Below are 26,171 nucleotides of genomic sequence, written 5' to 3'. Positions count from 1 at the left end.
GTAAATCAAGGGATCATAGTCTCGAGGAAGAGTGGAGAGACACACAGTCCAAACTGCTTGAGGTCTAGGTGTGAAGTTTCCACAGTCAGTGATGATTTGTAGAGACATGTGATCTGCTGGTGTTGATCCACTGTGTTTTATCAAGTCCAAAGTCAGTGCAGTGTTTTCCCACAAAATCTTACAGCACTTCATGTTTCCCTCTGCTGACAACTTTTATGGAGATGAGGATTTCATTTTTCAGCAACACACTGATGAGACATTGATTTTTGGGTTTTCATTAGCTGTAAGCCATAATTATCAACAATAAAAGAAATAAATGCTTAAAATAAATCTCTCCGTGTGTAATACCTCTATACATTAAGAGACCACTTCAGTTTCTGAATCAGTTTCTCTGATTTTGCAATTTGTAGGTATATGTTTGAGTAAAATGAACATTGTTGTTTTATTCTATAAACTACAGACATTTCTCCCAAATTCCAAATAAAACTATTGTCATTTAGAGCATTTATTTGCAGACAATGAGAAATGGCTAACATAACAAAAAAGATGCAGAGCTTTCAGACCTTAAATAATGCACAGAAAACAAGTTAAAAAAATCAATACTTGGTGGAATAAACCTGGCATGTTCTCCTCCACCAGTCTTACACACTGCTGTTGAATAACTTTATGCCACTTTTTTTTTTAATTATTTTATAATTTTTGGAGATGCTTTAGTACCTACCTGATATTTACACTCACTGGCCACTTTCCTGCCTTGTGCTTCCACTTACTGGCCACTTTATTACAAACCCTACCTTTTGGTTCTGAAGAGGTTACAGAGTTGGAGGTTTCTAATACTCACTGGCCACTTTAAAAGAAACCCCTACCGTGTGCTTCCACTCTCTGGCCACCTCATTAGAAACTCCTACCCACTGTATTCCTTGATTCTCTGGTCACCTTATTTGAAACACTCACCTACCTAGTTCATTCACTCATTGGCCACTTTATTAGAAACAATAACCTTATTCTTAACCAAACTTGGCAAACTGATAATCAGTATAGAGAAAAATGAGGCACTCACAGGGAAGAAGAACTGCACTTTATTTATAGTGCTCTTTTAAACCTCACATTTCTGAGGACTGATACAGTGATAAGAGCGACACTCGCAAGCATGCAACCTTCAAAAGTGAGAGGCTGTACAGTCAGGTGATGTTTTATTAGCAAGCCACTTTTTCTTCCACCTCTACGTTCCTACCAACCTGCGTCACATGAAGCTTCAGCTGGCTCACGTTTTCTCTCTCTCACACTTTCAACAGCCAAAGAGTCCAGTGTGTCCTGTTAGAGCACGATGCATACAAAAAAAGAAAATGCAGGTTTCTTTTGGCTTCCTTCTGAATGCTGGTCTTCTTTTAAGCTGATTGAAAGCACACAGCTCACTGTAATAAGATATCGTTGGTGTTTAGTAGGGAAAGCTGGGCACAACCAAAAACCTTTTCACCTTTCAAAAAAAATATGATTTTCAATTTATACAGCTGTGGAAATAAAATAATAGACCACTTCAGTTTCGGAATCAGTTTCTCTGATTTTTTTTTTTTTTTAAACAGTTCAGAAATCAAAACTTGGTGGAATAACCCTGGTTTTTAATTACAGTTGTCATGCATCTTGGCATGTTCTCCTTCACAGGTCTTACACACTGCTTTTGGAAAACTTTATGCCACTCCTGGTCCAAAAATTCAAGCAGTTCATTTTGGTTTGTTGGCTTGTATTCATCCATCTTCCTTTTGATTATATTCCAAAGGCTTTCAATTTAAAGTTAAAATCAAAGAAACTCATCATGTTTAAGTGATCTCTCTTTTTCTTTTCCAGAGCTGTATAGAAAATGACCTATCACCAGCATGTATGTCAGCCAGTAGTTTTTGATGATCTGCTTTAAAACAGTAAAAACGAGGTAAAAATAATCTAGAGTATGAATTCAGTGATTTCTACAACCAGCTTAGTAATCAATCAAACAGAAACTTGCAAAAAACAAAGATACACAGTCTCATTAATTTAAAGCACCATATGAGTTATATGAGTATTATAAGTGATGTTATTAGTTGCAAGTGACTTATCAGCCAGATCTATATACAGTGATTTTCAGAATGAATTAGACATGGGACAGGAACTAGTAGTGTCCAAAGACGTTTGCCACGTCCCAGAAAAACAAATGCATGTGTGGCCTCCAGAGTGGATGATATTTCTGCCAGAGTTGCTTGCTTATCTGAAGGCATGGACAATTCTAGCCAGACGCCACCAGTCATGATCATTATAGCTGTACTACTCACAAGAGAACACCTCACAGTGTATACAGTATATGAGTATTCCTGAGTCCTCACTTAAGGTAACATTGCTTGATCAGTTCACATACAGCTATTACACTCTTCGGCAGATCACGTTAAAGAATTGTATAATTATAACTAATTATCTTTATACTGTATTTTTCACACTATAAGGCAAACTTAAAATCCTTTAATTCCCCCCTCCAAAAAGAAAACGTCAGTCTTATGTGTGTCTTATGTATGAATTTAACCAGTCAAGTTGTAAGGAGCAGTAAAGCCACTCCGCTGAAGTGCAGCTTTATACAGGATTTTTAGTGTAGTTCTCCAGCAGTTTTAGCATTAGCTGCTAACTGCACTAGCTCTTTGGCCATCCAGAGGTGAGTATCAGCCTGTTGCCTGCTGCTAACCTCCGATAGCAATGCTGTATCAGCATTAGCGTTAGCTGCTAACCACACTAAGCGCTAGCTCTTTGGCCGTTAAGAGGGGATTATTATCGGCCTGTAGCCTGCTGCTAACACTGACTAGCACTGCTAGAGCAGCATTAGCATTGCCGCTGTTAGCCACTAATGCTAATGTTCCAGCTTTTGTGGAAATCTAAGCTTACTGTAAATAAACAGAAGCACTTTACTCACCCAAATAAACAGTTTTCAGAAGATAAATCTGTGTAAATTAATATCCAGCGCTCGTCTGACTCATAAACTTTTTGTTTACTAAAGTTAGCTTAGAATAACAGGTCTCGCCACCCCGCGATGAGACTTGCTGAATTAGAAGGAAAACGTAGCGACACTGAGTCGCATAAAATGCACCTTATAATCCGGTGCGCCTCATGTATAAAAATAGATCAGAAAATAGACGTTTTTTTTTGGTAGTGCGCCTTATAATGTAAAAGATACGATAATATAAAACCTGCCAGAAACTACCAATTGTGTGCTCCGCTCTCCTAAAACAAAGCCAGACGTACAACAGGATCGATTCTTTCAGACTACTAACATGGCTTCTAAATAACCCAATCCAATTTGCAAACAGACACACCTGCTTATTTATGGATTGAGACATTTATGGATCAAGCACAACCCAAAAATTCACCTGGAACCAGACAGAACTAAAAGCATGTATGATATCAGTCTAATAAATTATTGACAACGAATGAGAGAATACCTTCATTACTGATAGATTGAAGCCAACATTTCCGGCTGAGACGTGAGACATAAAGTGCACATAAAGATTGTCTGAAAACAAAATTAAAGGATGCTCCTCCATCTGCATCCAACATGAAGAGCCAAGTCCATGAGGAAAACTGTACAAAAGCCATGGACAACAATCCGCAGGCACATACACGATAAAAAAAAACATCTGGGTTGAAAATTGGTGCAAGTAAAGCCATTGTTCACTTCTTCCGGGGGACCTTGTCACCCAAAGGTACATCCTCCATTAGTTTCTGCCAAAAGCCAGAAAGAAGAACATAAAAAAAAAAGAGTTAATAAACAAGAAATTTGTAGATTCTCCTTCCTACCCAAAAACAAAAAAGAGTTAGTGTTGAAGTTTGTCACAGACCCTTTAAATGATGCAGAAAAAACTCCTTACAGCACTTTGTCCTTTTCTTTAACTGATGAAGGTCTAAGTAACGTGTGGCCTTCGTGAGTTGAAGTGAAGGGCAAAGTGCTGTAAGGAGCTTTTTCTGCACTGAACATCCTGGATGCATCACAGGACAGTGTGTGAATGTACGTACCTGTGGACTTATTTACAGAATGTAGGTGTGCTCGGTTAGTGCTTAAGATATGGTAAATCTAGCTAATTTTTTAAAAAGTGTTTTTGCTTTAAGTCGTTTTTGCTTCACACTGCCAGAAGTATGCCGTGTTGCTTTCCGCTCTGCTAAATGCTGGTTAGTTATGGTTGTGTTGTGCTGACGCAGAGCACCGACTGCTGATAATAGGTGGAAAACAAACGTGAAAATATGTCACGTTTGTAACCAGTGTTTTGGTGTGTGTTGTAGCTACAGCACCTGTAAACATGTATCTGTCTCAATCAAAAGCTTTGATTCTTGTCCTCCTCCTATTATCTCTATATGAGCATATGGAAATGTTCCAGAGCTTAGAGGATTCACTATGGTTAATATTAATCCCTCACTTAAAATACTTTAATTTTCCCTAAAATTGTCAGTGTGCCTTTTAATCCAGTGTGTCTTATGTATGAATTTTACCAGTCAGGTTGTAAGAAGCAGTAAAGCCACTCTGCAGAAGTGCAGCTTTATATAGGAGTTTCACTTTAGTTCTCCATCACCGAGACTGGAACAGCATTAGCATTAGTCACTAACTGCTATTTACCCATTCAGAGGTCACACTGTAAAGAAACAAAACTTAAAATTGTTCTGCTTAATGTGATTTGTAAGTAAGCTAAATGAGAAATATTGAATTGCACCCTAAAATATAGCAAACTAATCACCCCAACTTACTTTATTAATTTTCTTATTAAAAGTTGGTCCAAATAAATAATCTGTGTTGGCAAAATTTACATATTGTAGTTAACTCTAGTCCAGGCCATGCCAACTACTCTGCACATGCTCAGTTTGACCCTTTATTTGATTGGGGTCTATGGAGCAATGTTAATCACACTATTTGCATATTGGGCGTGTCCTTCCACCTCTCACTCACCATCAGTGTGTAAGCATTCTCCAAAAGCTGCCTTCTCTTGGAATTTGCATATTTGTTATATAATAGTAACTGTCTGGCCTCAGTGTTGAAGCTCCTAACAGCAGGTTACTATATTCTGTGTTGCCAAGTCAGTCGGGTTACATTTGCATTAATTGCAATAATTTTACATAACTGACAATAAGGTGGATATGTGATAGTTATAAATTCCAACTACCCAGTTGCTATATTAAATTAACAAAAGTATAGCGTTGCACCCACTAAATGATTTTGATTCATGTAAAACATTTTATTGGTGCAACTTATTTTTTAGTTGATCCTAAAGGATGGTCAGCAAAACTTGCAATACACATTTTGTAGAATTTAAATCAGGCCATCAAAAGACACAAATTACATTTTTAAGTTGGTGAGATTTAATATTTAAAGTTTTAATACATATGATCTGGGCTAAAGATTTCCGGTTGGCACACGTTAGTGGTATGCTGATCCAGCCTTAGTGCTGGAGAAATTCGGGAATCTTACTGTAATCTACGGGGAAGCTTACTGTAAACAAGCGGAAGAAATCTGTGTAGATTAACATCTAGTGCTCATCTGACTTTAAAATAAGTTTTGTTTACTAAGCTTAGCTTTAATTAACTAAGTTCAGTGCTTTTGAATACATATTTAGAACTGGATCCACACTAGATTCAGAACCATATTATGGTCTAATCACACTTAACACATACTGTACCTTCATTAGTCGACTGCAGTACGGTCTGTCATCTTCCCCCTCCCCCCGTGCATGATCCACCTGGTACCTCTTGCAGGCCAAGACCAGCTCATTGGAGGAGAAAAGGGGGGCGGGGTCGATGGAGTGGCCGTTAATCAGACTAACCAGGTACTCACGGTAGTGTTTCCTAAACAAAAAAAAACAAAAAAAAAATTATAATAAAAAAAAAAAAAAAGAGAGAGATGATCAGGGTTAAGTGCAAGCTATATGCTGAATTTTGTTTGAAACTTTACCAACACTACCATACCCACAACAAAAAAAAATGGAAGAAAATTTGACTGTGGAAGAACCAAGATCATTAAGAAATTTAAAAATTTTAAATTTAGATAAAAACATTTACAAAAAGGTCGCTCACTCGCAAAGTCCTGCCTGGCCAGGCTGGGTTTGAGCTCCACACGCAGAGTCTGTCTGGCGAGGACCTTCATCCTTCTGCTCAATCACACCACACACACCTGACAGAGAGAGAGAGAGAGAGAGAAAGAGAGAGAGAGAAAGAAAACAAGAGAGACTGAATATGGTAGAAGCAGAGATATCAGCTGAGGGGGAAGTGGGATAACATGTGAAAATAGGCCTGTGAATCCTGTAGGTGTGTTTGTTTCAGAGTGTTTGTTTTCGTGCTCCTAATATAGACTCGCAGTCTGAGGGGGAACAATTGAACACTGGTTCTAAGTGGAAAACAAGGATTTATTATGTCTTCTTTTAGACCTAAATCTCAGGTAATGCCATTTCTTTTCTACTGGCAAAGAAATAAACAAGTAATTCATGGCTATAATGATACTCAAAACAGACATGCAGACAGATGAACAGGATGAAATATTTCACCCTGACAGAAAAATGAAAATGATACAGTACCTGTTTGTGTTCCTGGAGCAGTGTCAGTGTTATAGGCCACACCATTTTTCTGAAACAAACAAACAATAGCTTGAGAATCACTATAGAATACAAGATGTGAGATTGCACTGAACAAAACAGGCAGTTTTGGAGAATTATCAAGCTGTGTGTGTGGGAGGACACTGTTTGTGTGTGTGGTTGTGTGTGTGTGTGTGTGTGTGTGTGTGTGTGTGCTATGTTAATGTTGGACATTCAGTTGGTAAGAATCTTTGAGTGCATGCATGTGGGTCCATATACAGCTCTGGACAAAAGACCACCTAAAACAATGTGTTTCTTTTGAAAACCTCTGGAATATAATCAAGAGGAAGATGGATGACCACAAGCCATCAAACCAAGCTTAACTGCTTGATTTCTGCACCAGCAGTGTCATAAAGTTATCCAAAAGCAGTGTGTATGACTGGTGGAGGAGAACATGCCAAGATGCAGGAGTTATTCCACCAAATATTGATTTCTAAACTCTTAAAACGTTATAATATGAATTATGAACGTTATAATATGAATTATGAACGTTATAATATTATTTTCTTTGCATTATTTAAGGTCTGAAAACCTTATTTCAGCCATTTTTCATTTTCTACAAATAAATGCTCTGAATGACAATATTGTATTTGAAATTTGGGAGAAATGTTGTCTGTGGTTTCTAGAATAAAACAGCAATGTTCATTTTACTCAAACATATACCTATAAAAAGCAAAATCAGAGAAACTGATTCAGAAACTGAAGTGGTCTCTCAATTTTTTTTTCAGAGCTGTATAACTAGCTTTTATAACAATACTGTGTGCATGCGTTTGTGTGTGTGTGTGTGTGTGTGTGTGTGGGTATGTGTGTGAGAGAGAGATGGAGGTCTTTGTGAGTGCCTGTGCTTCCACCTGCAGTAAAGCCTGGAGTCTGGCAGGCTCCCAGTCTCTGAGGTAGAAGAGGCAGTCTCTGGGGTGATGGGCATGGAGACCCGTCACACTGCACTGGGCCACTGCACACGTCTGCCACAGACAGGCAGAAAGAGAAGTAAATAACAAAAAAAGAAGAAAAGGAAGAGACAGGGAGCATGACAGAGCACAAGAAAGACGTAAGAGAGAAAACAACAAAGAAAAAAATAATGTCACTGTACAATTGTTTGAGCTTACTGTGGAAATTGTGCATACATTTACAAAAATACTGACCTCAATTTCGATTAAAAGATCAATAGCTACTTAATCTCATTAATATATAGCATTTAAAAGCATTTATGTTTAAAATGGGACTAGTTTATAAATATTACAGCTTACTGGTACAATCACATCTCAGAAAAAGGCCATATTGTGACGCATATTAGGTATAAACAGGTATGATGTATTTTCTTGATATTATATTTGTACCATATTGCTCAGCCCCTGAGGAGAGGGTGTTAACTCACTGTGTGGAAGGGATTGTTGCAGCCACTGCAGAACTGATAGCGGCACTGAGAGCAGCTGAAGTGCATACAGCCCCCACGGGCCAGAGCGTACTGGAACCTACAGTTTGGACAGGCTAAGAGAGAGAGAAAAGGAGAGAAAGAGAAAGACAGAGAAGGAAAAGAGGTAAATCTACACTGTCCACTGTGTAGTACAGCCATGCACTGCACATACTGTATTACTGTACAGTACAATAATATAGTCATTTCAATTTCGCTACAAATACATATATTATGTTATATATATTATTATATATATATTACTCGTTTTATCATTGAATTTATTAATGCTATGCATTAGTCAACTGATCAATTTATAGCAACTATTAAAGTTCCATCTGTACATTCATGTCATGTTTCGTCATGTACGTGACAATCAAAGAACTAAAGCCATATTGATTCAAACATTTCTGCCAAGCCATATACAGCTCTGGAAAAAAATAAGAAACCACTTAAAAATTATGTGTTTCTTTGATTTTACCAAAATTGAAAACCTCTGGAATATAATCAAGAGGAAAAAGATGATCACAAGCCATCAAACCAAGCTTAACTGCTTGAATTTTTGCACCAGGAGTGGCATAAAGTTATCCAAAAGCAGTGTGTAAGACTGGTGGAGGAGAACATGCCAAGATACACGAAAACTGTGATTAAAATAATTAATTAATAATAATTAATAGTGGCCCCATTTACTCTGCTTTTTTTATTCTCCATAACTTTATCTCTGACCTGCCTGGTGAGTTCCTTGTTCTTCATGATGCTGTTTGTTCACTAGGGTTCTTTAACAAACCACTAAGGCCTTAGCAGAACAGGTGTATTTATACTGAGACTAAATTACACACAGCTGGAGCTTAATAACTATGACTTCTGAAGGTAACTGATTAAAAATAACAAGATGTTATATTGCAATGTTTCATAAAGTCTAATTATAGAAAAAAACATTGGATCCATTAAATTTGAGCACAGGAATAGTTTACTTTTGATCCAATCAGATCAGTGGAATTTAAACACAACATAGAATAAACCACTGTTTTCCACCAAATCTTGGCATGCAAACTTCTCAATAAAATTATATAGTGATTTTGAGAATTGATACAAAACTTTAAAACATTTTAAAGTCATGCTATTTATCAAGATAATCATACACCCTTGTGGATAGTGCTACCAAAATCAATGGTAATACGAGGAAGTTTGTTTCTTCTTTGATACAACAACAGCCTCAATTCATATGGGAAGGATTTGAAGTAGATATTAGTAGATCTTTAGATTGCTGTGAGAACTTGATTGATTTTTAACAGTGTGGCTTCTTAACATTACAGTTTCAAATAACAACAATATGCTGACACTATTTGCTAGCTAATCCCGCTCAGAGCATTACTGGTACGTGTTAAAGAAAGTAAAGGTTGTGCTTTGATAGCACACCGTTTGAAATAGGGTTCCCCTCCAGGGCATTTTTAAGAAAAGTGGGGGTTCTGTAGTGGCAGTGGCCCTGCTGTTAGCTTCATTAGAGCTGGAGTACAGCAGTTTAAATGTAGGTTTGTGAGCAGCTCTGGGGAGCTGGGGATGACTCACTGATGCCATTGTCGCGCAGGTATCCCGCCAGGCCCTGCCGCTGATACTCAGGGTCATTCTCTCGCTTCCACAACTGGAACTGCTCACAGGACAAGCCATTGTGTTGAGCTTCCCACTGCAAGGGGAAAGAGAGGGGAAGATTTGAACACTCAATTCCAAATAAACAGCAATAATACTGTGTGCTGCAACATACCCCAGATAGCAAAAAGGATCTGGCCCGGATCCGGCACAATTCAAAACGGATCTGGCCCAGTGTCCTTTAGCACAGTAGGACACTATATGAACAATAGTATTGTGACACACATTCATTCACAGTTTCTTCTAGAATGTATTTAACACATAAAATAGGCTTTCTACTACAATCTGGAGCAACGCTGTCCACTGCTCCTCAGGTAAAAGCCAACACATGACATTGAGGCATGGTACCAATAGGTTCAGGTGTATCTGCTCCAGAGAGTCCTATTTAACTGACAGTACATTTCTTCTTATTCATTTCACTAATATTCTTAAGTTTGCATCCTGCAACCCCTTTTTCAAATACCACCCAAGATTGTCTAAGGGTTTTACATTAGTTGACAGTGGCAACCCTTCCAGAATCTTCCAGGACTTCTTCTGAAAGCCTTCAAAGGAGGAAAACTAGACCCAGAACAACACAAAGCCATTGCCATGCTTTGCTTTAGGTATTGTGTTCTTTTCATTTGTTCACCTTCACTTAAAAGGTCTCCTTCTGGCAAAATCCACTTTTTCTTCTTTTTTGTGAAGTACAATAGGGTTTTCTGAGTTGTATATGCATGCTGCACATGAAACCGTTCCTCAACCTCTGTTGTCTCCAGTAGCTAGTAAAATGAAATATTTATAAAAATGAGTCGATAAGGAAAAGCACAGAGTCTATGTCAACTCGTGAATTAGTATTAATGGCCTCGCCCACCTTGTCTTGCAGAGCTGAAGCAACGCAGCCAGGCATGTCTTGTCAGACAGGAGCTAACAGCTTTAGGAACAACATGGCAGTCTGTTCCTGTGTTATTTGTGCAAAAAACACATCAGTGTTATATGCTTTACCTAGTAATTTAGAGCTAAGGAACGGTTAGAATTTGTCTACGGAACACCACCAGCAAAATAAAACTGAGATAGGTAGGTGTATTTTTGAAACAGTTCTGTTTACAAAAGTTAAAAGTGTACCACCTCTGTGTGTAAGTTACTATAGGTTTACATAGGATATCCGGTGGATTTCGCATTTTACAGAGACTCTTAAGGCTAGGTCAGTGGCTGAACTGCACTTAGCAGGGCATTACACATGTTGTAAAGTAACATATGACCTTGCAAAGACTGTTATTAATGTAAAACTGTCTTTATTTTAAAACATTTCTGTTGCCCGCCACGTTGGCATTGCAGTGCTGTTAGCTAATCACAGGTGATATGTTTGCATTTATGAATATTCATGAGCATGAGCCAAAATCCTATCCTCATCCTAAACTCATCCCTGGATTGCTCATAAGGATGTTTTTTCCCCAGCCATGTCCCAATTCACTGGCTGGGGCAGTGATAGTGTATTGGACCATGACTATAGACAAAAAGTCTAAAGACAAGGGTCCGATCCAGCGTGAGAAGCGTTGTGTTTATTAATTTATTTTTTATTACCTGCTTTGAAAATAACTGTTCAGCAATTGGGTTCAACAACCCTCTGGGCTGGAAAGCTACTAGTCTGTAGCACTCCATCCTATTATACTAAATTTTCCAAAACATATATATTTTTTGTGGCCCGTCACGTAATGGCTTGGAAAATATCTGGCCCGCGGCCAAACTTAATTGCCGACCCCTGTCCTGTAGCATCTTGTGGCACAGTTGCACACAGTTGTTCCAGTTAGGCCTGCAGATCCTGCACACTTATAGATTGCCGAAGCTCGCACCCCAGCTGGTCTGATTAATGCTCAATTATCTAGGCAATAAATCTAGTGATCAGGCAAGCCAGGAGAGTGTTGGAATCTGGTGGAGACCTATATTATGATGAGTGTTGAATGATTTTCATTGCAAATTTATATTTTTACTCTGCAGTAATACTTACAGGTTTCTTACACTGAGCGCAGAAGCTGTTCCTGCATTGCAGACAAGTGACCTTGAGCTGATCACCATCATAGATGAAACCATATGAGCACTGCAATGAGAAAGAAGGAGATGCAGAAAGACAGAGAAAGAGGGAGAGAAAGAAAGAAAAACCTACTGTAAGTTATGCAGGAAAAAAGTTCTACTGTTCTCTGTACTCAGCACTTAGAAGGTCACTGTAACCCCAGCTACAATTGCTTTAAAGTGTTGCCTCATATCTGATGGCATTAAAGCAGTGCATTACCTCAGGAAAGGGTCAGTATAGAGGTGGATTTTTGAGGCTATGTAGCCTTAGGGAGGCACCCACCTGACCAGGGCACTGTACAGAACATTATACATAAATTTCAACTTTAAAAATGGCCTCAGATTGTCCAGAAATAAACCATTAACTCAAGATATTAAAATACTAACACAATTGACCAAGAAAATGTTCTCAGGACACTGCCTGAGAATGCCCACACCAGAGGTGGTGTTATTTTGTGAATACTGACCAGTGTGCTCATGCCAAGGTGGCATGAGTTTGATCTTCTATTATTCCTTTAATTTTTCAATGTTTTAGGTTTTTGCCATGATATCTAGATTTAGTATCAGTATTGAGATATTTAGGCAGATACTGTATCAAAAGTGATAATTGTGGTATTGTGACAACACTATGTGTGAGAGGAGTGTGTAAGGCAGAGTACTGAGTGTTACAGTAGTAATGCATATAAAAGACAGTGTTTTATGGGCTGTTTACTCACATGGCTGCACCAGAGGAACTTTGGGTCTTTAATGAGAGCCTGTTCAGTCAGCTTTTTGTGGAAGAGCTCGTACACCTCTGGCTCCACGCACTCTCTCAGCTGGGTGTTTACATGCAAACAAACACACACACAACCCAGAGTTTAGTTCTCCAGAATGTAACACAGACAAACATGCTTTTAAAGTCAGAGTGATTAGGCAGCTTTCATAGCTGTTTTGAAAAATTCAATGTAAACACACTTAGTCCCCTGAGTGGTGCAGCTGTCTAAACACTGACCCTATCGTCAGGCCAAAGCCACAGCTATCTGTGGTTAAACCCAATCTCTGTTCTTGTCTGTTACAGGGCTGCTGTGATTACTATCAGTTATCTACATTTCTAACCTGCTGCTTATTAATGCTCTAGTGTTACAGTTATATGATACAATGTCCAAGTTTTATTGTGGTGGCGTATCTACCAGTAGCCTAGCCTTCAGCCCCTGGCCGCGAGAAGCCTCCTATGTGGGGAGAGCATGCAGTGCTTCGCAGAGGTTTTCCGCTGCCTTTTAGTGTTGTTTTTACAACCAAAGGACAATAATAAAGTCAATTCCAGTAATGAATAAAGAAAATAAATCTTTTATTGATGCAGGATGACTAATTGTCTGTGTTTTATATAAACAAAATAAACAAATTTACTGTTAAGCATGATAGATTAGTACCTGAATATCCAGCGTGGAGAAGTAGCTGTTAAGGTGCTCGGGGTTGTTGATGTCGGGCTCCCAGCACACTGGACACACCATGTCTCGGATGTGTTTATCCCGGACGGCGATGGTGAAGTGCTGCTTAAAGCAGCCACTGCAGACGGAGCACTGACACGATGTCAGCGACTGCATCTGTAAAGAAGATGTGTCTTGTTAAAGCTAAAGTATTGATCCCTGAATTTGATCAAATCATACCTAGAAAATTATAATACTGATGACATGCTAAATGTTATGGAATTTCTGCTACTGATTCTGATTCACAAGTGACATAATGGATTGAGGAATTTTAAATGCTCATACAACTTCAGAAATGGAATGTCCCATCCATCTGACACCCACTATCAGGCCACACTTAAACACTGATAATTCACTTTGCCTTGCTATTACCACATTGGCCAGTGTCCAACCTTACTCACAAGATAATACCCGACAACGTATACAGGTGTGGATGTTGCTAAGCAAGCTGTCTCTTAAGGAAACACTCCTTGTTCAATTTAAATAATGCTGTCCAATGACTTGTAGAATAATTGTTACAGTAAATGCATGTGGTAATGAGCAGTCTGGGTGTATATGTAGGTGTGTGTGTGTGTGCGTGTGTGAGAATTGGAGAGTGTGAGAATGCGCTGTACCTTGCTGTGGGGAAAGACGGACAGGCAGATCGGGCACTCTTTGGCCAGAACACGACGTATGAAGTCGCGATCATGTGACTCCCTCACAGCCTGCACCACGTCCTCCAGTGTGTAAGGGGCAGCAGGGTCGCGAAGCAGGGACAGGACCAGCTCGCAGCGCCCCCAGCTGGGCAGATCGTACACAGCAAGCAGCCTGCGACACACACGCTGAAACACGCACAATAAATGTGACAAGAAAAAGATCCCATTACAGTAACTTGTCAAATGTTAGCCATACCAGTATTTTTAGTCAAACAATACTGATTATACAGACTAAAAAAAAAACTATATAAACACAGACATCTACTCATTCATTGATTGTTGCTTCTGAAATCAAGGATATTAAAAAATATATATCCTTCTGTTGGAGTAAATGTCTCTACGGCCCATCAATGGCTTTTTACAAATTCTGAAGCATTGCTGTTAAAAGGTGTGATTGGAGATAACCACACCCTCCTTCTCTACATATATACCGCATTTAACAGACTATAAGGCGCATCGTATTATAAGGTGCACTATCAATGAACGTCTTTTTTCTGGTCTATTTTACTATATAAGGTACAAAAGATTATAAGGCGCATTTTAAGTGACAATAGTAAGGAACAAGGGTGTCGCCATGTTATTCTTCTAAATCAGCAGGTCTCACCTCTTGGGACGCCTAAGTAAACAAAACTCTTAATTCTTAAAGGAAAAAAAAAAAGTCTTTCAAGGTCAAATGAGTCTTCTTCTCTGGGTTGTGAATGTGTTGACCTATACCCTATTTGTTGACTCGTTGACGTACTTTTTCTCATTTCTAAATTATCCTTTTACATATCTAGTAAACTAGTAAAATTTAGATTTTAAACTCTACACTCTTAATGGTCGTCTTGTCACATTGAAAGATTGTAACAATCATTCAGTATGACTCAGAGTCCACACATCTAAGTCATGCTGTGGTAAATTACACTGTGCTGAGCAACAAAAGCCTTAACGAGGTCAGGATGTTGGATTATCACCCCAACTTCTCATCTAATGTAAGAAGCAATGGATGGAGCATCATCATCATTCCAGAGGACAGTCCAGATAGCAGTTTGATTGCTGCACAGCTCAATGCTAGACGGCATTATACCCATTTATACCTCACGTATATGCTGTACATACTGTTCTATATACATATATATATCGTTATCTATTCCAAAATGGTCCTATTCTATTGGTAATGCTTTTCTACAGGGAATAGAGAAGAATTTTTAAAACGCTTTCTACACTGCCCTCTATAGGGTACAGATTTTGGACAGCTTACATTTTACAAAATCTCACCTGTTTGTCTGGGTTGTTAATATCGATGGGTGGCTCGTTTTCATCGCTCCACATGCGCTTGTGAAAGGCCTCCAACAGAGGACGCTGCAGCAACACCAGTGCCCCCTTCACATCTCCGCCACTCTGTCTTAATGCCTCCTCAACTGCAGCTGAGTCATTAAAGCCTAAAGAAGCCAGCTCCTTCACCTAGAACACAAAGAATGCAGGTTTTTATTACAACCAAACACTTCAATGTACAAACTAGGGGTGACCAGTTTATCCTCAAAGACTGAGAAGTTTCTGAAGGGTTTATAAATCTGATCTATTTTACTATGAGCCTATTAGACTATTATACACAGAATTGTACTTTAAAACAACAGCTTTAGAATCAGTTTAATGGTACACTGACCGTAATAGGGAGAATGGGATCCCTGTATTTTACTCCAGGCCAGAATACTGAGACTATGCTATAGGTGGAGCTGCACGAGAGCTCCTGCAATATCTGACTAATGTTGTGTGACCAGAGTCATATTTGTGAAAAATTCTGTAATATTACTCTACTGACTCAGTTCACATTAGAGTTTAGATTCTCTGCCCAAACCTGACCCACCACTTTCCTCAGAACTCCACCCACACTTCATTTTATGTCAGTGAGCTAATTTAGATGTTCAAGACCCTTCTGTGTATTTCGTTTAGGCATCAAATCTAAACTCACTTTAGCCCGGCGGTTCCTCAGCGCCTGTCTCGCAGCTTTCTCAGCATCTCCCCCTGCTGTCAGCCAGGCCTGCTTTGCCTCGGCTCTGGATAACTGCACCGCGCCGCTCTTTTGGGCCTCCAGGCCACCGTCCTCACCAGCGCAGTTGAAGAGTGTGGAGTGGAGTGGTTTGGGAGTGTGCTGGAAAGAGGCAGCCATGGCACAGATTTCATCCAGCCTGTGGGGAAGCTCTGTTATCACCCAGTCACAGGGGGTTCCACTAATGCTGCTGCTGCTGCCGCCTGAGACCCGCAGACTCGTGTAGAGCTCCTCTGGGCTCACACCCTTCATTTCACCCTCCTGAGGAACAGATCAGAAAACAGGACATTAATTCATTGTTTTCTAATAAAAAACATATATACACACACACTAGGGGTGTAACAATGCACTCTACTCACGAAACAATTCACTATTCATGATTGTGGTTTCACGATTTTATTTTCTCACAATGTCTGGAACAAACTTTGAATGAAAAAAAAGGAGACTTTTTCTTCTTTTAATTTTTTAGTTTTAAGTTTAAGTTTAAGTTTTAATTTTAAGTGTCTAATACAATGACTATTGCTCCTATAATCAATTACTTAAATTGTTTTTTGAATTTCTTCACTAAAGTATTTCCATTTTTGTGACTTTTTACTTTAATTTGGCTTAAATTTCAAACATCCTACTTTTAACTCCAATTTTCACTTCCTTTATCGGAAATATGTTGTTCCTTTTGGCTAATGAGGGCTGACGAACATCTGTCATATCTCCCGACCAATGAGAGTAAAAGCCTGAGGAGTCAAAACTTGTGCATATGTTTGAGAGCATCAGTTATAAAATTGTGAAGAGGTAAAGTTATAGTGAATAGCTCTATTTGAATGATGTTCAAATTTATATTATGGCAAGAACTACTCAATTAATTAAAGGAAAAAAAGATAAATGAAGGCCAGTCAATACAAAAAAAATAAGAGCTTTGAAGGTATCCTGAAGAGCAGTCATAAAGACCATCAAAAACATAATGATGAAACTGGCACTCATCAGGACCACCTTTGTTGCACAGGAGAAGTTAATCAGAAAACACAAGTTAACATCCTGCCAGATAAGAAACACCTAAGAAACACCTAAATGTTTAAGAGTATTTTGGTTTGTTTAACACTTTTAAGTTTCCACATGATTCTTTGTGTGTTCTGCATGATATTGAAATATTGAAAATTATTTAATTACTGTCAAACTCTTGTCATAGCCAACCAATTAGCTTGATGCAAACTGCTTGCCTAAATCATCACACCCTCCCTTAAACCATGTGAAAGTGTTTGGTAATCACTTGCATGGAATCATGTTTTTATGGCAACCGATTCTGTATAACAGACTATAATGTGCAAAAAAAATGGTCAAAAGCAATACCCGAATCATCTGAATCAGCTTTAGCCCCTCCTCCCGCATTAGTCTCTGCCTCTTTATATCAGGATCCTCTGTGGCAGTGAGTTTAGGTTTGACTGGCAGCGATGTGAAGTCCTTGACTGGGAAAGATGAAAGTATTTTGGAGGGTGATGGGGCGGGGTCCGATCTGGCGAGGTCACACATTTCGCAGCGTGAAGATGGCGTGTGGTTGGCATATGTACAAAACTGACAGATCCACTGAAAGGAAAATGACAAAAAACAAGAAACAAGGAGAAGATTTAAGTCAGGAACAAAGCTACACCAGTCACACTGATTTCTGATTAGCATGTTTATCTGTTTTTATTTAGATGTACAGCATTTTTTTTACTTCAATGATTATGGGAATATGCTAAACTATAATTTTTGCATAGTGAAATGTGCACTGTTGTCACAGTATCCTTTCTCTTGCCACCGTTTGTGCCAAGTACCCAACAATAAACACAGTTAATTACTTGTATCAGAAAATGATTTTTTCTTTACTCTTTTGAGGATTAAGAGAGAGATTAAATGAGACAGATGAAGTTTGAAACACATATTAAAAGGCTTATCTGGGATTTAATGCATGCTCTTTGTTGTTAAATTTGTGTTATTCATTCAGGGTATGCAGGTATGAGGAAAATGAATGTAGTTATAAAATCAGTTTTGATTAAATTACTGCCTACTGCATTGCCTTCATTTAGTCTGCTGATTAATTAATAAGCTGAGTAAAGTTTGAATATAAAACCAGAATTGTATACATTCTATGCTATATAGTGGGTTACTATGGTATTGTAGGGTTTCATGGTATCCATTGTTTTTTTGTTTTTTTTTGCGGCATGTATGTTCTGTTTGTGACACCTTTGGAAGAGAATTTGGTATTGTGGATATTTTCAGAGAAATGAAGGCCTTTTTAATGAAATTTTATGGACTCACAGTTCACAGCGTGGTGTATATATATATATGTGTGTGTGTGTGTGTTTGTTTATGTACCTGGCTGTTCAGGGGTTCTGTGGTAGATGGGTTGGGTCGTGAAGGGGTGACAGGCGGACGTGTAGCCAGACGGGGGCGCTCACACACCTCACACAGAATACTGCTGCCTGCATTCACCACAGTGCAGCTCTTGCACTGCCACTCTGAGGGGTGGAAGAGACATGAACAAGAAATTCATAGATGCAGAGACGCAGTTTTTCATTCATTTAATTGCACTTTTGTATTTGATTGCAGATAATACAAACCCAAGACATTCCATGTTTTATCTGGTCAACCTTATTTCATTAATTAATGCACATTCATTAATACACATTCCACATTGCAGTGCATATTATCACTTAACCTTTTAATGAATCAAGAAATTTTTCTTTGGGCCCCCAAATGCCTTGAAACAGCCCTGGAAAAAAAATCCTGACTGGGCAGAACCTGACTCAACCTGATAGAACACCGTTGGGATGATAGAGTGGAGACTGTCGGCCAGGCCTTCTTGTCCAACAACAATGTCTGACCTCAGAAATGTGCTTCTGCAAGAATGGTCAAAAATACCCATAAACACATCACTAAACCTTGTGAAAAGCCTTCTCAAAGAACTAAATCTGAGTATGAGGGTATGGGTAACTGCCTGCAGTCCTAATTTGTCCCCAAAACTGTAGGTGTACTTTTGCACAACTTGTCTGCAGGAGGAATGGAACAAAATAACACCCAAAACATTTCCACTTAGTTTTTTGTTTGTGCCAAAATGTATTTTGACCATTGTGAAAGGAACAGGAAGGAACAGTATCAGCCAATAATTGCTTTCAGGGAAAAACACATTTAGATTTAACTGATATTTCAAGTTTATATATGACTATGTATGTACTAAACACCAGAACATAAGTAAATGATTAAAAAAAAAAAAAAAAAAAGTATTTTTTCATTTTACTTCATTTATCCAAGAGAAATATCAGTTATATATTTCTGTCATGCTGATTTCAAGCCCAACATGCCCTAGATGTAACAATTTTATAACCCATTCGACTGCAAAAACAACATATTGATGACTAACCAGTTATAGTAGAGGGCTGCTGCGGCTCTTCCTGCATTGAAGGGGCACCGGTGGCCAGACGAGGTCGTTCACAGGTTTCACACAGTACCTGCTTCATGGTGTTGACTGTAGTGCAGTAGGAACACTGCCACGTGGCCAGTGATGCACTGTGAGGAAGCACAGATTGAACAGAATAAGACAAAAATAACAGAAAGCTTCCATAATAAACCATATGGTTATTATACCATAAGATTAATCTCACCTGATGGTTTTTGACGGTCTGGAGGATGCCACCTGAACCCTGCTGTGCATGGCCCGTCCTGGGTGGGAGTGATAAAGTTGGTCACATTCCGAGCACAGGCGCTGGGCACACGTGGTACAGTGGGAAGCCACGGGAAATATTCCGCAGATGCAGCAGTTTTCCAGAGAGACAGCTGGGGGAAGCCGGAATGAGAGTATTAATAATGACCACAGCCATAGAGGTAGCTTTATCAACCCAAACAAGACAAAATCCCATGTCAACAAAGGTACCAAACAAAAATCAACAATAACTTGGTTGGGTAACGGCTGAAAACTTCTACAATCCTGGATTGTAAGGGTCAAAATCTCCCTGTACTCAATGTATTTTAGATTTTATTAAGAGTACTGTGAAAAAGTCAGAACCTCCTTTTATTTATTGAATTTCCAGTTTTTCAGACACTGAAAAATACTTATACTTCATGGCTTTTTTGACTAGATATAAATTAAACAAGGATGCCCTCTAGAGAGTGGCTTTAAGTAGGTGCTGGGTAAATATTTGGTTTCTTGCAGAAACAAAACCACTACTATACATTTTCCAGTACCAACTACAAATTAATCAACTACTAAAAAGTGTTTAGCAACTACTATAAATACTGTATCAACAGCCAATTATTAAATTCTTCTATAAATAATTCGGGTCCAAATAATGTTTTTTGAAACTACTATAAATTACTATGCAACTGTCAATTATTGTGTTATTCAGGATTTATTGTATTGTATGTCTTATTCAGTAAGTATTCAGTAAAGCTTTTAATTATTTAGCTATCGCTAATGATTAAAATGAATATAATAAGTTATTAAACATGTACTGTAAATGATTTAGTAATACAAATAATAATGCAGGATTCTAGTTACAGAATAAGTCCTGCCTTTAAACATAGATTTAATTATATATAATTAGCTTGCTGGTAACACCACAAGAGTGGGAGGGTCAATGTGGTGCTAGTGGTAAAAAGCCCTAAAAGAAATAATTGTGGTTGTTGAATTGCCATGTCAGTCAACTGTGGATCTTCAACAGTGGCACTGGTATTTAGGCAAATTGGCACTTGCTGGCTAGCGGAAGAACTGAGCTTTTAAGATGAGTGGATGTGGGCAGATTTCAAAAAAAAGATGACACAAAACAACTTAAGATATCAATGAAGTAGAAAAATACACAAATAAATATAATAGTAAGACAAGCATGCTGAAAAAAAGAGGAACTGACTAACCTGTTGGCTTGGCAGGGGTGAGAGAGGAGAGAGAGAGCAGGCCTTTGGGTTGGGAGAAAGAGCCCAAAGTCAGAGACTGCCTCTCCCAGGGCCTTTCATTAGATGGAGACTCCAGTGGTGAATCTGTGGTGACTTCATCATCGTTCTGCTGGGTCATTGCATAAAGTGTTAGTGAGATATGATTTAATAGAAATGAAATAAAACATATGCTAAAACAGATAATAAACAGAAACAATACCTTCTGAGCAAGGGAGGGGACAATTCTTTCAAAGAACCCGGCATGCGGGTGGACTTCCTACAGGAAACAAAGCTTTGTGTGAGTCCATAACAGTGAGTTTTATATTTTATTCTGTAAGAATTACAGTCATATACAGTACACTACTGTTTAGCAGTATGTGGGCAAGCATTGTCCTGTTGTAACACTGCACCAAGGAGTGATTCTTTGTGGATGCAACTATTTGATAAGTGTACATACCAAAAACTGTTCCAATTTCCGTTTTAAATCTCTTAGAAATAAACATCTGTTTTTGTTACACTCTGTTTTGGGTGGTTGCCCTGTATTGTGCTTCCCTTACGAAACAGCTCAGACTGAAATGCTTCTTTAAATGTTTTTTTCACAAGCAATTAATAGAAATAGACTCTAAAATTCATACAATGTTTTACATTAAGATCTTAATTTTTCAGAATGTTTTGAAATTCAATTTTAATATATTTTTTTAAACAACAATGATGAAATTAAATCTTTAGCCTTTTACAACAGTTCCGCTTCGAGGTCACTACAGTTTACAATAACAAGTATAGTGGTTCCATATATTAACTTTACTATAACATAATTCTTGACAATCTCCTGCTCTGCAATTAATTCTGGAGACAAATGAAGTGCATAACTGACCTTGATGAGCATGTCCAGTTCCATACGCAAACTCATAACTTCGAGGGTCACTGCCGCCACCTTTGCAATGTCTGGTTCGGTGATTTCATCTGGAAAGCTCAGACCATCTGGCTGCTGATTGGTGTAACCATATAGGCACAGTACAGCTCGTCCACCCTGAAAGAATAGCAACAGGCATGAAACACAAAACCCTAGGTTATTATATGTTATTCAGTTACTACTAGTCCTAATCATTATGAAATATAATTAACACGGTAATCATCTATCACATCTATGGAGTGCAACAGAGTTCAATTTTATGGTTGGTGAGAGTGTCGCAAATTGTGGCATTAATACTTATAGTTACCACAGAGAAGAACTTATAACGTGACCTTTTAGATTGATGGAATAGAATGACAAATTTATAGAGTTTAACTTCGTAAAATCACATCACTCACATGAATAGCATCCACTGTGGCTCTGAACACCGGGTTGTTGTGTTTCACTGTGCGCCAGTACTTGGGTCGGTTAGGGCTGGTCAGGTTGGAGCCATATTTCTCCAGGATGTTAAGAGCTGTGGAGAGCTTCTGCAAAGAGCTCATGGCCTGAGAAAATAAAAAAAGCATGCTCTAACTGAAAATAAATGTCCACGTGGACTTGATTCCTAATAAATCCTTTCATTAGTACATAACCCTTGGAACCAATTCTTATTTTCTGAGCTTTAGTTTTAAGCCAAAAGAGCCCATGGTGATATTTGTGTCACAGACCTTTAATAAGGCACAATGTTCCTCACAGTTCCTTCTTAGGCACTTTAAAAAATTGAGTCCCTAAGTGACTTATACTGAACATACTGAAAGCATCACATGTCAGTGTGTGAATCTGTGTTTGTAAATTTAACCTCATTACAGAGTGTTGGATTAGTTCTGGAGATAATAAAATTGCTCCTTTTAAAAAGTGCAGCTTTTGCTTTAAACCATTTAAACAAGCAAATGCTTTAAGTACATGTTTTACACTCAATACAGTCACAGTCTGTGCAAATAATAATGACAGGAGATAGCAAAGTTCTTTGAGGTGCTCAATAAACTGAAGTGTGAAACCAAAACACATGAAACCTGGACTTGAACTACACAAAAATAGTCTTTTAAATATGTTATAATACAATAAAGAGTTCTTAAAATGCCTTTATTTATTGCTCTGCTTAACAGCTAACTGAAATGTCCCACAGTCCACCTCCTTACCTCTTTCCTGCTACTTCCACTGCCGTTTTCAATCACCATAGCTTCGGCAGCAATGTACAGGTACTTGGCCGAAGGGGGGAGTGGGACCATGGCCATGGAAGACACGGCTGTCCTGATTTCCTGTGCTGAACCTGGTGTAAATAAACACTTCTCTGCTTGACTTCTCACCTTCTCTAACTGTTCTGACAGCATGGCCATCGCCTGTAAATTAAACACAACAAAGAAAGAAAGCTGTGCATAAGTACAATAGTAGAAAATTCAGTGAATAGAGCTTCAGTAAGATCAGGATATTGGATATTGGACCAACACACCTCAACCTCAACCTCAACTCTTAACAACAGTAATGAATGGAGTACCATCATCATTTCGCAGAACACAGTTTTACTGCTCCACAGTTCAATGCATTTGAAGATGGAGATTTCTACCCCTCTAACCCAAGTCTGGCATTAGGCATGGTGCCAACAAGATTATGCTTACCTGCTCAAGTTTTATATATTTTTTTACTAGTGATATCTACAGGGATTAGACACACTGTTTGAGCAATTTTCCCAGACAAAATTAGGCCAAGTTGACAGGGGTGTGCCCTATTATTGGTGTGGTGCAGTGGATTACACCACCGCCTGCCAGTTAGATATCATGTGGGACACTGGGATAAATTCCAGGTTTGGGTGACTAAGCTATGCTACACCAAAAAGAGTTCTTGGACTCTTACACTACATTGGCCCACCCCTGTAATAGAAAGAACCTTGTAAGTCGCTTTGAATAAGAGTGTCAGCTAAATGCCGTAAATGTAAAGCAATGTAATGTAAAATGTACTGTAGCATATGCAATAACACTGCCAAAAAAATCTATTGCATTTACTTGTTTTGGTTTGTTTGCAGTTTATATGCATGCACTTAAAACGCTGCATTTGGGTGTTTTGCTGTCGATTTCTCCTTTTTTTGTATACACACAATGGATGTACTATAGTAAATATAACTTTCCTTTATACTGTACCAATCAAAAGTTTGGACACACCTCTTTTGCCACATTTAGCTTAGACGCAAGATCGTTGAACTATAGGAATTTTCTCAGTGTCTTCATGGAATTCCTGAAGGTGCTGAACAATAGTTGCTGCTTTTTTCTTCACACTGTGAAGCTCCAGCTCATCCCAAATCACCATCTCATTGATCAGGTTTAGATCAGGGGATTGTTGAGGACCAACACTTTATTTTTTGCTGTTTACTATAAAATCCCATATTTGTTTCCTAATTGTTTTCATGTATTTAATATTAATCCACTATGCAGAAAATAAATAATAATAAAAAGTAAATAAATAAATAAAACAAATAAAACACTGAATGAGAGGGTGTGTCCAAACTTTTGTGTGGTACTGTACTTTGTTTCAGTAGTATATATTTGAAATGAAATTTTATTGCAAAAACACACTAAACTATTTCGGTATTAGTTTAATAATAACCCTACTAGTCATGGACTAAAGCTATATTATATTTAAATTGAAAATCTTTATTCAAAAGAAGGTGTGATCCAAGACTACCCTTGTAAAAGAAAAGTGTATTAGTGTATTAAAAGTATACTTAACATGGAAAAGTATATACTTTTTAAAATAAAAATATGTACTTAAATACATACTAAATGTACTATTTTGGAACAACTTACGAATATTTCAGTTGTAATTAAGCTATATTTAAACACAGCATAAAACCATTAGCTTGTGCAAATTTAAGTTGATTTAAAAATGTGTTTTTAATACACTTGAGTATACTGTAAATGTACTACTTTGTGTATTAATGCACATATTGTATACACCTTGACGCGTTACTAAAAAAAATACATCAAAGTGCACTTTAAGCAGTATTTATTGCCTATATATATTTTTTCTACAACACAAAAAAATACATTTTATGGAAATACAGAGAAAGTATATTTAATGTGTATTTTCAGTTTATTAAAAAGAAAACGCACTTTTAGTACACTTTTAGTGCTCTTATACGTCCTATTCACAAGACTAGGCTTAATACCTTGTCTTGAAAACTGCCCCATAATTTCACAAGTTGCTAGGTTAGCTAGCTGTTAAATCTCTTATTAAACTATTTAATGTCTGGCTAACACTTTTTGGTAGCTAGCTAAATATTTACTAGCAGTTTCCACTACTATTTATAATAATTATCTTAATAGCACATGTCAGCTAGCTACATAACCCACACATCTTGGTTAAAAATGCAGCCTTTGACAGATAACTCATTCAGTTCCGCATTTAAACAGAACAGAAACCGAAAATAGAGGGTTACAGACATTGTTTTTGTCCGTATTTCTATTTAGACGCTGAGAAAAAATACATTTTAGTCCATATTTATCAGCTGTGAACATAAAACCCTTATATAAGTTACATATGACCTTGCGTTTCTAAAAACAGTGAAATAAAGGCTGTTTAAGTAGTGGTTAGGTAGCTAGGTTAGCTACACGGACTGAAAACATGCATGGAAATGTCCCACACAGCTTTACTACACAGAGTAAAGACAGCTAATAAACGGTAGCTGGCGTTAATAACATTAGAGAACCGCCCAGAGAACATTTTAACCATTTCTTGTTAAGCTCGGTTAGCTGCGCGTTAGCTAGCGTGAGTTAACCTAGGTAACAGTTAGCTTTAACTAGTGCTAACCTAGCTAAGTTAGCATAGCTGGCTAATTATGCTGTACAACACTATTAGCTCGCTGCCGCAGCCGCTCAATTAACACACAGAATGACACTGACAGCTAAACACTTCTGTAGAAATATTATTAATACTGACACATTAAACGTTTATTAACTCCCAGCCTGCTGTTTATATAGAGTTTAGATACTTACTGCCAGGATGTAGCCAGCTAGCCGTTAGCCAGGATACAGAACTGAAGTACGGTGGCCTGCAGGAGCAGAGTGACCAACGCTTGTGTGTTGGCGCCCTCCTCAGGTTTAGTTTGTGTACATTGGTATATTTGGCTTTTCAAGCATTTGAACATATAACTACAGTAAATATACGACATACAGAATGTATTGAATTGAAAAAAAAAATAATAATATTTAGTTTTTTATACTATTTAGAGAATACAGGCATTGAAAAAAATATTTATTTATTGAAATAGACACCTTTCTAAAATAAATGTAATACAATCTAAAATATAATAAAAACACACAATAATATATATATATATATATATATATATATATATATATATATATATATATATATATATATATATATATATATATATGTATAATTGTATA

General features: G+C 37.9%; 1 protein-coding gene across 2 annotated transcripts; it reads right to left on the bottom strand.

Annotated features, from left to right (window-relative positions):
* Nucleotides 1–1,063: 1,063 nt before the first annotated feature.
* LOC103030581 (E3 ubiquitin-protein ligase RNF31) lies at nucleotides 1,064–25,847 on the bottom strand. 2 transcript variants are annotated; one of them, XM_022679140.2, is made up of 23 exons: nucleotides 25,755–25,847; nucleotides 22,908–23,108; nucleotides 22,128–22,274; nucleotides 21,691–21,846; nucleotides 21,037–21,093; nucleotides 20,799–20,946; nucleotides 19,553–19,724; nucleotides 19,312–19,457; nucleotides 18,267–18,409; nucleotides 17,262–17,495; nucleotides 15,840–16,178; nucleotides 15,146–15,331; nucleotides 13,808–14,014; nucleotides 13,137–13,310; nucleotides 12,444–12,542; nucleotides 11,666–11,755; nucleotides 9,604–9,718; nucleotides 7,999–8,111; nucleotides 7,475–7,585; nucleotides 6,567–6,615; nucleotides 6,070–6,166; nucleotides 5,676–5,841; nucleotides 1,064–3,735 (listed from the first exon to the last, which is right to left on the bottom strand). In XM_022679140.2, exons 2-23 carry the CDS (start codon nucleotides 23,103–23,105, stop codon nucleotides 3,685–3,687), a joined length of 3,198 nt encoding a protein of 1,065 aa, XP_022534861.2. In that variant the 5' UTR covers nucleotides 23,106–23,108; nucleotides 25,755–25,847; the 3' UTR covers nucleotides 1,064–3,684. The 2 variants fall into 2 exon arrangements, with proteins under 2 accessions (XP_022534861.2, XP_022534862.2); XM_022679141.2 differs by having other exon boundaries at nucleotides 20,799–20,943.
* Nucleotides 25,848–26,171: the final 324 nt, after the last annotated feature.

The sequence above is a fragment of the Astyanax mexicanus genome, chromosome 4 (genome assembly GCF_023375975.1).
Source record: "Astyanax mexicanus isolate ESR-SI-001 chromosome 4, AstMex3_surface, whole genome shotgun sequence".
Taxonomy (NCBI): Eukaryota; Metazoa; Chordata; class Actinopteri; order Characiformes; family Acestrorhamphidae; genus Astyanax; species Astyanax mexicanus.
This window is presented reverse-complemented; position numbering and strand designations above follow the sequence as displayed.